Genomic DNA, 15,979 nt, shown 5'->3' with positions numbered 1-15,979 from the left:
ACGGGAGGAGGGGATACGGAAATTAAACCCTTTAAGTCAATGCATATTGTGGTGACACCGGCACAGGAGCCCTCACGGTGGAGTCGGCCAGGGCTGTGCGTTCCCAAAATATGACCAGGGGTGCTTGGATGTGTCGGCAGTATGACGACGGCTTAAAAATCTGGTTGGCAGCACCCCGGGAGAACGAGAAACCGTTCATCGATTCAGAACGGGCTCAGAAATGGCGACTGTCTCTGGCTTCTCTCTTGTTTTTCACAGTCCTGCTCTCTGATCACTTGTGGTTCTGCGCCGAGGCCAAGCTGACCCGGACCCGGGACAAAGAGCATCACCAACAGCAGCAGCAACAGCAGCAACAGCAGCAGCAACAGCAGCAACAGCAGCAGCAACAGCAGCAGCGACAGCAGCAGCGGCAGCGACAGCAGCAGAGGCAGCGACAGCAGGAGCCCTCCTGGCCCGCGCTCCTGGCCAGCATGGGGGAGTCCTCGCCCGCCGCCCAGGCACACAGACTCCTCTCCGCCTCCTCGTCCCCCACCCTGCCCCCCTCCCCGGGAGGCGGCGGCGGCGGCGGCGGCAGCAAGGGCAACCGAGGCAAGAACAACCGGAGCAGGGCTCTTTTTCTAGGAAACTCTGCCAAGCCGGTGTGGCGCCTAGAGACTTGTTACCCCCAGGGCGCCTCCTCCGGCCAGTGCTTCACCGTGGAGAGCGCGGACGCTGTATGCGCCAGGAACTGGAGTCGGGGGGCGGCCGCGGGGGAGGAGCAGTCGTCCAGGGGCTCACGGCCAACTCCGTTGTGGAACTTGTCGGATTTTTACCTTTCGTTTTGTAATTCCTACACACTTTGGGAGTTGTTTTCGGGGCTGTCCAGCCCCAGTACTTTGAACTGCAGTCTGGACGTGGTGCTCACGGAGGGCGGTGAGATGACCACGTGTAGACAGTGCATCGAAGCTTACCAGGACTACGACCACCACGCTCAGGAGAAGTACGAAGAGTTTGAAAGCGTGCTGCATAAGTACTTACAGTCGGATGAGTACTCGGTGAAGTCCTGTCCTGAGGACTGCAAGGTAGGCACAGCGGGTTCCTCTCCCCTGCGCTGCGGCTTTTTCATGTTTGACTCATTTATCTGGCTCCGGATTTTATAAGTTTAATCATTGTTTATCTGGCTATAAGAACTTGACTTTCTGATGGAGTTGGGGACAGCTGGTAGGTTGCTGGTGGCCTGATGCCTTCTTTTCAGAGCTCTTGGTACATCAGGGAAGTCTATCTTCTAAGATAACAAAGTCAGGGCTTGAGCTGTTTTGAGCTTTGCAGTTGGCTCATATTGTTCCTGTCAGGGAAATAGAGAAGGGACCAACGCATGCAGGTAGCCAGAAGTGAATCATTTCTCCACTTCTAACATAATGAGGTTGGCTGGTCAGAGAAACAAGAGAAAGTGTAGCTGTTAATGTAGGGAGGAAAATAGTCAATCATACACATTTTCTGGGTTTTATGGGCTAACTCTCATTCGTTAGTAAGTCTGAAGGCCTGTTCTCTTTAAGCTTCTTGTTTTCTCTTAGACATCTGTGTAGTATAGGCCTGGGTGTCATATGAGTAGAAGGTTGTAATTAGCGATCTATTAATTGATTCTCAATGTTAAACTGGTAATCATACACCTTACATAATTGCTTTTTTTTTGCATACTCTGAAGAAATAGCAAATGACACATCTTTTATGCTCTGAGCTAAAATTCGGAGAAATAGCTAATAAATTGTACTGTAGTCAACAAGGACTGTGGTGACCTTGCTGATGATAATTATTAGCAAAGGGGAAGTCTAGGCAAGTTTCTTGGAAATGGTATTTGCAGCCCTGGGCTGCTGGAGGTGCCGCTGTCCGTGGTGCTGAAATGGGGCTTGTCCAAGAGAGGCCTTAGGATGAAGAAGCTGCAGTGACCTTTAGCTGGGAAGACATGAGGACAGGATCTCTGTAGGTGTGGGTGTTAGCTTTTCAAAGCAATTAAAAAGCACACACACACACACACACACACACACACACACGTACGCACGCACACACACACATGCACTCTCGTGCACACACACACAAACACACACACACACGCACACACACATGCCCGGGTGCGCGCGTGCACACACACAAACACACACACGCACGCACACACACGAAAATTGTATTGTTGTTTCAGAAGAAATTAGACACATAACTTTTCTTCCCTTTCCGACTTCCCCAACCCCGAGAGCTCAGAGGGTCTCCTCCTCTTGCTTTCTTTGGAAGAGGGTTCAAGGGTCATACACTCCAAAGGAGTGTGATGCTTAACTCGGGGCTCTTACTTGAAGTCAGAAAAGCTCAACTATAAGCCACACCTTATAGTTTATCTAAACTTAAGCTGCCCTTGCTTGTGGGTTTTATCTCTTTCTTTCCTTTGTTATGATCAGAAACTTGGACTGTCATTAAAAATAGTCAGTTGATTTCCACTGATGAAAATTTTATTTTACTGGATAAATCAACATTTAAGTTTTCTATGTATGTTTTAAACATGCCTGTAATTCATTCGTAGGAAGAAAAATCAGCCTTAATGATAGGAAACTAACAGCGAATGACTAATGCATATACTGCATTGTTATTTATCCTGATGGGATCATTGCATGAAACATTAAGATAAGGAAATGACAGATAATTCTACTTCTAGTAAACATATACCATAGATTTCGATAACTTACACTTAGGGGTCTTGATGAAAAGTTGACTTTACATGTTCTCTTGACTATAAGCCCTCACTGACATGCCTTGTGATTTTAATTTGATCAACTCAGTATTTGAAAGAGAGTCTGCACTCTCAGTGGAGTGGAATCACTCCCTACCTCAGAGGAAGTGTCCAAATACATAAAGTGTTTCTTTCTCTTCATCTGAATTAATTCTCAACATATAATTTTTATCATCATAACGGAAACGTCGAGTGAAAATCTTTTATAATACTACGAGGTACTCTTAAGATGATACTTATATTTTTGGATAAAGTAGAATTTGCTAACAATATAAAATCATAACTTTTAAAAACCATTCCTCTTCTCATTGAAAAGTGAACAGAAATACTTGTATTTCTCAGTGCAGCAGAATTTATTACTGGAGATGCCTTGGTAATGTGCATTCACTTCTCGGTAGTAGAGACATGGCAAATTACTTTGCCAGTAGGATATAATAATTTCACAATAGACGGTTTTTAAAAATATATATGAATTCAAGTTGAAAGTGTTAGAATACTTGGTTTAAGGTAATGAACTAACTGATTATGCATAGAAAATGATATATGTGTATTTCCTTAGTTTAACGAATAATTTCTCTGATTCTGAAAAAGCCATATGTGTACTTTAATGCAAAGTATGAAAGTTGGTTTAAAGTGATTGCCGATTTTGAAGATTATAACTGAATCTCTAAAAGACATTTTCTTATTTCAATGCAATTGCTATTACACAGTCAGGATCTTTCTTCAAATTCATGCAAAGCACCCCCCCCCCTGGCAATTACAAAGACAGAGATAGGCTAAAAGGATAGGCTCTCTAAAAAGGTTGGCTAAAAGTAAACACGTTGTGTCTCCATGGTTGCTAACGTACTCATAAAATGCAGATTTAATGGTTTATAAATATATTTATTATAGATAAGATATATAACATCCTGTTAGCAGTATAAATTAGTGGTACTTATATTTTAGGAGAAACATGTTAACGTTTTAACTGATTTGCTGCAATGACATCTAACATTTTAGAGTTAAGATATATTATTGAATTTAGTTTCATATTCTCCCCCCATTAGGAATATACTCTATAAAATAAGAGTGGATTAAGCTAAAATTCCATGTAAATTTCTTTAAGAGCTTTTATTTGGGAGGAGGAGGATCAGTTTGGACCAGTTATGCATTTTGAAAGTCCTAAGTGACATCTCATACAACTGAACAGTGAACATTACAGTATATATGAGGAACTCCATCACTGTGGAGGGTGAACCAGAGGATTTAAAATTCCAAATCAGGCCAGCACAGCTGTAAAATAGCTTCTGTTTTATTTTACTTTGTTTGTTTGTATGCTTCTGGTTTTGTTTGTTTGTCTGTCTTGAGTTCCTAGTAAGTAGAGATCAAAGAGAGCCATTTTATTTTAGAAAACTCTTGTAACATATTGGAAAAAAAATCTCTACTCTGGTGTACATTTTTTTATCATTGTGAAAATGGCTTGTTATCTTTTATTTAAAAAGCAAATATTTGCATTTAGGAAGAAATGTACAAAACGTATAAATATGCAACTCATACTTTACTATTCAGTGTTCTATGTTACATAAATTGGGCAGCAGAAGCTTTGGGTAATTTCCCCCTTAGTTCACAGCATTATTCAGAGACAGTGTCTTCAGCATATAAGGAGAATCCATTAAATGTGTCAAAATCTTCAAGTCAGATAATATAAAAAAATGACACTTTCCAAGCCCCAACTTACAAATATATATAATTTTAATGCTTGACTCTTACACATTTTTCTCTTCTCATCACACTTTTAAGTTAAACCCATGAACATTCTAGAAAGTGCATCCTATGGACATGAGGTTTGGGGCTACGTATATTTTGTGATACGTGTAAGCGTTTGTTGCCACTGACAGCATCATTTACCTAATATGCTTCCGGATACTCGATGAAAGAGCACATATTTGAGATTGAATTCTAACATAGTACATGACTAAATCTAAAGATCAATTAGGTCTTTGTAAATTGTCGTCTTCAGGGCCCCAAGAATGCAGTGGGCTCTCATTGTTTAATTTCTAGGACATCATCATAGCATGCATGTTAATTGCTTATGTTTAGTAGCCACAGATTACACAGTGCCTCATAAATGTCAAGGACTTGAAGTTTCCCTAATACTTTAGATTTTCTTTTTCATTCTGAGTTGCTCACAGGGCTACCCATTTTGAAGTCATAGAGCTGTGGACATTGATATACAAGTGAGCAGACAAAGAGTTCCTGTGATGGCTAACGTTCATTGTCAACATGACACACCTGGGAAGAGAATCCTTCAACTGAAGAGTTTCCTCCATCATATTGGCCTTTGGGCATTTTCTTGATTGGAAACTGATGTAGGAAGGCTCTGTCCACAGTTGGAGTTGTCATCCCTAGGTGGGCCTAGGGTGTATAAGAAAGAGCCAGAAGTCAGCGCTCCTCCATGGCCTCTGCTTTAGTTCCTGTTCCTGGTTCCCTCCTTGAGTTCCGTTTCTGATTTCCTTTATGGTGGTCTGAGACATGGTAATGTAAGCCAAACAAACATTTCGTCCCGCAAGTTGGATGTTGGATCTGATTGTTTATCACAGCAACAGAATATATATATATATATATATATATATATATATATATATATATATATATATATATATAGTGTATGTGTGCCCGATGTGCATGTAAGCTTCTACACAGGTCAACAGATACCATATGGATGCTGGAATTTGAATCAAGGTCCTTTGAAAGAGCCGAAAGTGATTTGTTTTGTTTTGCTTTGTTTTGCTTTGCTTTGTTTTGTTTTAACAACTGACCATTCTCTCCAGCACCAGGAAACAGTTTCTGGAAATAAAATCTAGTACCTTAAAACTGCTTCCATTCCATGTTTCAACCTCCAGCATTATTTTGCTGTTTGTAGTGACTACCCACATGTCAGTGTCTAGGATGGAGAGCACATCTAAGAATAGATTTCCACGTGGATTCTGCAAATTCTTATTCTTAGTCCTGTTTGTAATTGAGTGATTTTTTTTTTCTACAGGATCAGAAGGTCTGGTCATGCAGATGAATAGGGCCACTTTAAAGTCCAAGATACCATCAGGATCTTTTTATGACTCGGATTTGTGGGTTTTGGAAAGGTATTCTGCAGTGTGCAATTGGTGATTTATCATTGGCGTTTCCCCCCTTATGGGAGTTGTCTGCAGTACTCTGGACCGAGAAGCTTGTTTCTACTCCAGACTTGTAACTGGGTCAGATTAGCCTTGTAACTGGGTCAGATTAGCTGCTATATAGGACATAACCTAGATGCTGATGCATGTTGGTTTTAATCACTTTGGTTGGATGAGGCCAGTGTTTGCTTACGCAAGGTGAATTAAAGTGCAGAGGAATAGGAAACCAAGCAGAGATTGGTTTCAATCCCACACTCCCTCGTGTAGAAACTGTAAATCACTATGTTAATTTTTCTTGCTAAACTTACTATACAAGAACAACGTATAAATAGCTATTTCAAGGAGCATAATATTTTGGTTTGGGTTATCTGAGCTGTTACTTTAATTTTGTTTTTCATTAAAAAATGTCAACCCTATAATGACTAAGCCCCAAGCACTTTGATGCCTAATTGGTTTAGGTCTTAAAGATATTTCCTCAACGTCACTGGACATAGAGCGAACATCAGTGCCCATGGGGCCATGTTGGAGGAGCTTGACCATCTTTAGAAACCCTGACATTTAGAGATCCTGATGTCTTTTATTTGATGTGTGTCATGTGCCTGGGCTTGTTTAAAATGGAATCAGTGAGTATTAGACTCAGCTAAGTTCTTTTGATCCTTATATCTCCATTGCACAGCCAACTACTTTGTGGAAAGGTGTCACTTACGCAGAGGCTAGGGGGCAGCAGGCCAGTGAGGAGGTCAAGGGAAAAGATGTGAAGTGAGATCCTGACGCCAGGTGAGGTGAGAAGGCAGAAGCAACCTTGGAGCTACGGAAATGGCTGGGTACGGGAAGGTGGGCCTGAGAACTGGCTTCCTGCTGGGTCACCACACTCACATTCACAGAGTGGGCTGAACACAGGACTGCAGAGCTTCAGCAACAGTGTTAGAGATGCACCCACCTCATTGTTCTTCTGATTCTATCAGACTGGAATATACAGACCCTGGACTTCCTTAAAAGGATATGGCTGGTTTCCAAGGCAACCTGTTGGCCTTCTGCTTTACTTCTTCCAGCTCATGTCTGTTCCTTCTTCATCTGCATGCTTCATCCAACATGGGGATCTCTAATTTTTGACATTTAAAAAAATAATGTTAATAGGCCATGTTTTTTTTTCCTGTTTTCTATAGCAGTACAAATTCATATATAGTCCTTTTAAAGACATACCCTGCTGATGAACACAGGTTGATTTAGTTCAGGAAATACTTTTTGACAGAAACTGTTCCCTCTGGAAGTAATTATGAATAACTATCATTTTAATCACATATACTTCTTAAATGAAATATTCTAATGTATTCTGATATTTAATATTTAAAAGAACGTAAGGTTTACTTATGTCCTTTCTTATAAGCAGTGAGTAATACAAGCTATGTATTATTCTAGAGGCATGGAAATAGTTATTTGCAAGTGGCAATGATTTATTACTAGGCGTCTTGACAGTCTGCTTCTATTCTCAGGTATTTATTAGCAAGACGTTGTGGTAGTGATCCCTGTGGCAAATATCTTATTACCCACTGATACTCCATCCCCATGTAAGCATGACTTTCATGTTGCTAATGCTGCTGCACCCTTGGGTTGGGTGAGTGAGTATTTATGACCATTCGTTTCCTTCTTACGGGTTTCCTCTCTTATTGCTGTGCCTGCCTGCCGTCACCCAGCATGTCCTTGCCTGCCACTTGGAAATGGATCTACGCGTCCTACTGGAAATGGTCTCATGGGTAATACAAAGTTTAGAGCTCTTTCATCTCTGCAACTCCCTTAAAAATTGATTGATCTTTTTCTTATTGAATTGCCACTGACTTTATTAATTTCAAATGCAAATTGAACTAAGCTGCAAAGGGCAGTGGTGTCCTGGCATTCTCCCTCCTAGACTACACTGTTGATGACCCAGACACCAAGTGTTAGGAGCAGCCAACAGGGCTTAGAGATTTTTAGATCAGAAACCACTTCCTTCCATCTTTATGTCTGCCCTGTGAGGTACGCCCCATGGCCGGCTGGCTTTGTTGGTGTTGGCCTCTGGCAGACAGCATATGTCAAAAGTCATTTGCCTCCCACCTAGCATATTTAGAAAAAGAAAGAAAAACAAGGCAGAGGCTGGGCTCCCTTCTCTCCTTAAGGACACACTTAAGGCCCAGGAAACCTTCTCTGGATTTCATCTCGTGAAGATTCCACCATTTCCCAAGCAGGCCAAGCTTGGAACCAAGCTCCTCCTGGATGGATCTTAGGGGAAACATTCCAACCCCAGCTTGAGAGAAAGGAAATAAGTTTGAGACATATACAGAGTTAGTCAAAAGTGCCACACACCGTAGAACGGACACTTAGGTCAGGGAGGAACTGATAAATGTCTTAGCAGGTAAATGTGCTTGCTGCCAAGACTGAGCACCTCAGGTCAATGCTGGGTCCGGCTCCACACATTGTCCTCTGATCTTCACGTTCTGTGCTGTGGGCAGTGTACATGCAAGTGCATCCTCCTCCCCCGCTTCTCTCACACACCACACCACACACACACACACACACACACACACACACACACACACACACACTACACATACACACCACACATACACACACACCACACATACACACACACACCACACATACACACACACCACACATACACATATACCACACATACACACACACCACACTACACACACACACACACACCACACCACATACACACTCAGACCACACTACACATATACACACCATGCACACCACATACACACTCACACATACATGCACCACATATACACCAAAGCACACCACACACACATACCACACACACCACATACACACTCACACATACACACACCACACACACACCACACATTTGCAGCTCCCACACACACCACATGCACACCACACCACACATACACCACACACACTCATATCCACAAATACACACACCACACACATATCCACACACACCACACATACACACCACATACACACACACACACACACACACACACACACACCACACCACATACACACTCACACCACACCACACACCAGACACATACACACCACACATACCACATACACACTCACACATACATACATCACATATACACCACAGCACACCACACACACATACCACACACACCACATACACACCACACAAACACACTCTCACATACACTCCACACACACACCACACACACATACCACACACTCACACATACACACTCACACACACACACACATACACACACACACACACATGCAAGCATGCTTGCACACATGAATACTCACCAAATGTAAAAGTATTTTTAAATTAGGTCAGGGATTTTGGCAGCTAGGCCTTGGTGACCTTACACTGTAGATTTAGTACACGATAAGAACCTATACCAAGATGTGGTGGGAGAAAGTATAAGATGCTTGTGAATGAAGACCCATCCAGCTGCTTTGACTAAGTTTGTCAGAGAAAAGAGAAAATGAAGGGAAACCACTTACAGCAAACTGGAGGTGAGACTCATGGTTCCTGATCTCTTCGTCAACATGGACAGTGCTGCATGGCGATCACTGCTAAAGCTTTTGAAGGCGTGTGATCACGTGATGAGTGCCCTCTTTAACACCCAGACTCCTCCTCTTACCACTTAGGGTTTTTAAAAGGAACAATGATTTACTAGCAGTGGTTCAAAAAATAAACATAACTTTTTAGAATATACTTCTATCAAATAGAAATCTCATTTCAAAATAGTATAAAATATTGATAGATCTTAAGTATGAAATCAACCATTATATAGTGTATATTGCTAAAGTTACTGTCTTTGGGAATGTGTTGCCAACTAAATTGAATATTTCAACAGCAAAAACTAGCTTTGAATTTAGTAGGAAAGTGTAGAGAGATGATTAGATGACTGAGCACAGACTGGCTTTAGTTTCCTAGTTTCACTATTTCCTAATTACATGACGCTGCCCAAGTGACTGACCACAGGGACTCTACCCACCTCTTCCGTAGAACATGTCTTCTGTTTACACGAACACATTTAACCAGGATGTAGCGATGCCCAGTGAGTGGTAACAACTCACTAAAACCCGTGGCAAACACGGCGAAAAAAAAAAATGTTGCCCTCACCCGAAATCTGACAAAATTTCTGGTTACCCATTTGCAGGTTTTAAGTAGACATTTCATTCCTCATAATGGAATACTGATGTGTTATACAGGCCTGCGTTTCACTTTCTGAGAAAGGTGACCAAATTATTCAGCACTGCCAATACAATCTTATGTAAGACCTTGGCTGGAATAAGAGTATTGCACTCTATTTTATTGTTGTTGTATTTCATATTAGAAAATAACAAAAGATGTATTTTATCCTGAAAGGATCCTGTCAGTGACTTAAACAAGTTGGACAGCCATCTGGGGGATAGGTGAGGGAGACCGGGGTGTTGTCCTCCTCCTCCTCCTCCTCAGTCTGGGGGTGTGATTATTCTTGAGGACAATTTTTGGCAGATGCATCTTGATAGGAGTTAAAAGGTCAGGTGCATACAGATTTATTGTTGGAGACAGTGTCCTGAACTTTGGCCTCCTATGTTTGCACAGTACTTGTTAAATTCTGTGTTCTTCGCTGTACCACACACTTACTTGGTTTGTAATAATTACTATCCTTTTGACTGCGGAATAAGAAAAGAAGTGTAGTAACAGATGGCCTTGGCCTTGAACCAGGCTCAGTAGACATGGCAGATATAGCATGTGCCTGAACACAGAGGACAAAATGGGGTCAGAGGAAGACTCCTCTATGTTCCACTCCGTGGATGGGAGATGTTCTCTTGAGCCAATAAAGACATGAGACACAGCAAGGTCCTTTATCATGTCGTCAGTCATCATGTGGGAGAATTTTGATAATTATCACTACCACTTGCTTCAAGAATATGAAAAACACTTTGTAGGTGTTCCTTCAGTGCAGTCTACACTCAACAGAATAGTCCTATACAAGGATCCCAGTGCAGAGGGATACATGGAGAAGACAAGGAGCACTTTGCCACTGAAGGTGGGCAAGTGGGATGAGATGTGGGCACTATTCTCTATAACCCTCCATAGCATCTTTGCCTGGGACATACGACTGCTAGGTTATCTCAAATGTCCCCGCTGACTCTTTAAGCTCACGGTTAAAGACCTCACCATGCTAATGTCAGTGAGAATGTCCCAGGCAGAGAGGAGAATTAATTCTTCATGGGGATGAACAGCTGTTTGTCTTACTCTAATGTCTTGTTCCAGCAACAGTACTGAGCTCTGACTGGGAGGTCATAACAATGTCAGTGCGATGTTAGACTCAATTTCCCCTTTCTGCATTTATTGTCTGGATATTGAAAATATGAGTAAACCAAGCATACATTCCTCTCCTGGGAGAGGTAAAAACTAGAGGTTAATGTGCAAGTGAACACTCTGATTGACACATTCCTTCCTGCTTTCTGCTCATATTGATCACTAGTGCATCATCAAGCAATCCTCTAGAGAAAGTAGGACCCAGTGTCACCATGGCCCTGGGGTGTGTGGTAGATAGAAAAGTTTTATCTTTCCCCTCTGGTTTTTTTCCCATTTAATTTTGACACATGAATGCAACCCTACAGCTATTTCTTTGTGGAGTCTACAACACTGAAGTCACTTTATAAGAAATTCCACTCTTTTTCCTGTTTCTTACAGCTGCAAAGTCATATAAAGACAATTCATAAATGTATTTATTTTATTATATAATTTATTTTATTGTTTTGAGAATTCCATACATGGGTACTGTGTTTACAACACTTCTTCCCCTTCCTCTTTTACTCCCAACTTCTGTGTCTCCCAACTGCCTTTCAGAGTATAAACTTCTTTATTTATTACTGTTACATACACACACATACATATTCACACATGCACAAACACAGATACTCACACATGCACAACACACTCACACATACATACACTCACATATGCACAAACACACTCACATTCACACACTCACACATGCACAAACACACTCACATACACATACATATACTCACACATGCACATACACACTCATACATGCACACACTCACACATGCACAAACACACTCACATACACATACTCACAATGCACAAACACACTCACATACACATACATACACTCACACACACACTCATACATGCACACACACGTACACATGTACATACACACACAGAGATAGACAAACAGACAGACAGATAGACACACACACACACACACACACACATACACATACACACACACACAGAGTCCTGAGTTCATTTAGTGTTGTTCACATGCATATGTGTGTTTAAGGCTGACGGCTTGGGATTAGATAACCTATGGGAGGCTCATTCCTAGAGATTCCTCTTTCCTTAGCAGCCATTAGCTCTTCATCTAAGTGGGGCCCTCTGCAATTTCTCCCATTCACATTGATATGTCTATTGGTGTTGTATTATGCAGGTCTTATTTGGGCAGCTGTATTGTGTAGATGTTATGAGTACTGAATATACAGTTCCCATGAGGCAATTTAAAACCCCGTAGATTAAGAGCCAGATGGCAGTGGGTTAAAATTCTGGCTCTGGTACGAGTCATTCCCCACAACCATCCACACTCAGGGTCAAGTTATCCATCATCAACAAATGGGCTACCCTCTGCTGAGAGAGGATTAGGAGTATGCAACATAGTTCAGTGCAACAGACCAAGAATTCCAAACCACGAACCTTTGGCTATCAATGACATGGGGATGTTTTAAATTATATTTATTGTTCACTCTGGCACCCATCTTGTATTCATGGTCATTTGGATTTCAATTTGTTTATTTGTTTTAGAAAGGATGAAACAGATGGATGGGAGGATCATACCAGAGTGAAAAGAACATAAAATAATTTTGTACGTAAAAGTAACACACTTGCTCTTTCATATTCTATTATTGCTGCCATTGCACTAACCAAGGGTCAGAGATGAACATGTTCCTGCACATCAAAAGGATCTGGGCCGTTTGTCTGAGAGGTCTGTCCTAGACCAGGAGAGCTCCGGGAGAAAGGGCAGATTACCTGGTTAACTAAGAGTATCCACTGGGTCTTCTTCCCAGACACTCGTGTTCTTCTCAGACTACTCTCAAAACAGTGGTGGGCTTCACAGAGTTTTCACCCTGAGCCACACACTACAGACTTTGTGCTCATGGTCAGCTTTGTATCCAAGTCATTCTTTTGCTAGTCGGGTTGACATGCTGGGCAGAGATCGTGAACTTGGTTTCCAGAGGGGATTTTATTTTTACCTGTGCTTACAGGTGAGTCAGCGCTCCTGGGAGCCAGCTCTCTCCCGATGGTATTTGGGTATGGAGCGCTGTGGCACCGGATCAGCTCGGGGTGCAGAAGGAAACCTGAAGGATTCTGTCCCAGGCTGCTCCTGGGTTCCTGTGTCCTGAGGACTCCAGGCTGGTCCCTCGGAGCAGAAGTGGTGGTCTTACCTGTGCTGACAGGCTTGTCCTGGGAGACCCACTCCCTCCAAGTGGTATTTGGGTAAGGAGCGCTGTGGCACAGGATCAGCTCCGGGGGCAGACAGAAGCTGGAATCTTTTTCCGGTGGTTTTCCCAGAGGGTGTCCAATCAGTTTCCAGTCATTCAAGGCTTCTTCAACTTTTGAAATAAACCTTTCCCACTCTGAGGCTCTGGCGAAGCCTGTGATCTCAAACACTTCGGACTCGGGCTCACTGCCTTTAAGGCAAAGCAGATACGCTCAACCTTAAGAATCACAGAAGCTATTGGGAGTCATCTGGGAAAAAAACAAATGTTCTTTAAAAGGTTAGTCAGAATTTTAAACTATGGAAAAGCAGGATTCCCTCGCATAGAATGAACACTGGCTGCTCTGACGCAAGGCTAAACCTGGTCCACACACAAATGTCCCGAGGCACTGGCATCATGCCAAAGTCCAAGCAATGCAGTGGGGAAAATAAGAGGACCCACCCAGTGGGACCGGGTAAGAGGACCCACACAGTGCGACCGGGTAAGAGGACCCACACAATAGGACCAGGTAAGAGGACTCACACAGTGGGACTGACCTACTCTGTGGGATGTCTAGAAATGAAAGTGTTTGTTGTGTGGTCTGCCATTTTTATCTTTGAGAGTTTCATGCACAAGTACTATATTTACATAATTTCAACCCACCTTTCGCCTAGTCCAACTCTGCACATGTTCCTTTTATCATCTCCCAAATCCATGACTCCGACTCTGACTCCTCCTTCATTGAAAACAGATTCTTTTTGTATACAACAACCCAGACTGTAGTTTTTGCTCCTTCCACTCCTTCCACTCCTCCCAGCTCCCCCACTGCCCCTCTCCCCAGTTCCCTTCTCCCTCTTTTGTTCCCTTCACAAAAGAGCAGGCCTCTAAGAGACAACAGCCAAACAGGACACAGTAAGAAAACAGAACAAGATAGGAGAAGACAGGGCAAAAGCCTTCCTGTTGAAGCTGGACAAGATAACCCCATAGGAGGGAAAGAGCCCCAGGAGTAGGCAGAAAAGTCAGAGGCACGCCCAGTCCTACTGTTAAAGGGTCCTACAGAAACACCAAACAGCCATAACATGTAAGGAAAGGACCTGCTGCAGATCCATGCAGGCCCCATGCTGCCCAGTTCATTCTCTGTGAGCCCATATGAGCCCGGCTTAGCTGACTCAGAGGGCCATGTTCTCCAGGTGTCAAAGGGGATGGGAGACTCTTCTTAAGTTATTACTGTTACATATGTAAATGCACGTGCACACACACACGCATATATACATATGCATATACATATATGAATATACACAATCCACTTATTGTTGCTCTTATGTACATGGGTGAATAAGAAACACCCCTTGGAATTGTATAACCCTTCAGAAGGCTAGTTCTTAGAGGGGAAACATCTTCCCTGCTTCTTGGTTAGGGATTCTAGGGCTGGGACCAAACACCATGGGCATAAAGCGAGTTGGGAAGAAAGGATTGATTTGGCTTACATTGTCTATCATGGAAGGGAGCCAGGCCCTCTGGGTCCTGCCATCTTTCTCTTCCTCTTTGACTTTCTCTGAGTCTTGGATGTAGAGGTTCCATTGTATCATGTGGGGGGTACTCCCTCCCTACATCATTCATTTCTCTCGATTTTGATTGGTTGTGGATCTCTTCATTTTCGAAGTGGCTGGTGCATAGTCACCTTTGTGTGTCTTATTTATTCTTTGATATTTTCTCATTCCTAAACGACTTTGAAATTCAGAAAATTAAGAAATCCCATTGATCATTATGCTGTCCCAGGCTTGATGAAAATTAATATTATTATATTGGTTGATTTAAAATTGTTTGTAATGATAGAATTAAGCCAATGAGAGTAGCATTTTTTATGACTTAAAATTTTAGGGATTGTTTCTCAATTCTGGTTTTTAAAAGAAGCAATCAGAATCTTAAACCACTTTAAAAGGTGGGAATTTAAAATCCAGGTTACAACTGAAGAAACTGGTTTAGTGCTATGGGCTTTTCTTAACTCTTGATTTATTGTGTGCACAGAATAAAAAGAGAACAGCAGTTAGAGCTGAGACAGCAAGTGTGTAAAGGTTGAAACTGAAGCTTTATTAATAGACATTTTTTTTGGTACCTGCTAGAAATCTATGAATCAGTCTAGGAAGTGATGTACATTTTTTTATTCATATACCTTAGTAATTAAGGCTTAATCAAATGGTTGCCTAATATTCTCACAATACTCAGTTTAAGCAGCTAACACAAAAGCCTAAGAATAAAAATTTACAATTTTCACAACTTAATCATTGCAACTTTTTTGTTTGTTCTTGTTTGGTTGTTGTTGTTGGTGGTGGTTTTTTCCCTGAGTCAGGGTTTCTCTGTGTAGCATTGGGGAGCTGTAACTCATGATTTAGAGCAGGTTGGTCTTGAGATCTGCCTGCCTCTTCATCCAAGCACAGCGACTAAAGGTGTGAACCGTTATGCCTGACAGTCACTCTAAGTTTAAGCAGAAGTAGCTTGCACACCTGTGCAACATTCGGCTGTGTGTCTGGTTTCACAAGTTAGAAGACCCATAGAAACATTAATTTGTTAAATATGTGGC

The 15,979-nt window shown here is 42.2% G+C and overlaps 1 protein-coding gene across 2 annotated transcripts in view; it reads left to right on the top strand.

Annotated features, from left to right (window-relative positions):
- Fam155a (family with sequence similarity 155 member A) overlaps window positions 1–15,979 on the top strand; it is a 527,148-nt gene continuing 511,169 nt past the window's right edge. The window contains exon 1 of one of the 2 annotated variants that reach the window (XM_021219050.1): window positions 1–1,061. In XM_021219050.1, coding sequence (XP_021074709.1) covers window positions 111–1,061 — 951 coding nt within the window. In that variant the 5' untranslated portion in view covers window positions 1–110. The remainder of the gene's footprint in view (window positions 1,062–15,979) is intronic. The other variant, XM_021219048.2, reaches the window with a different exon arrangement.

The sequence above is a fragment of the Mus pahari genome, chromosome 19, assembly GCF_900095145.1.
Source record: "Mus pahari chromosome 19, PAHARI_EIJ_v1.1, whole genome shotgun sequence".
NCBI lineage: Eukaryota > Metazoa > Chordata > Mammalia > Rodentia > Muridae > Mus > Mus pahari.
The sequence above is the reverse complement of the archived record's forward strand: the minus strand, read 5'-3'. Positions and strand labels throughout refer to the sequence as shown.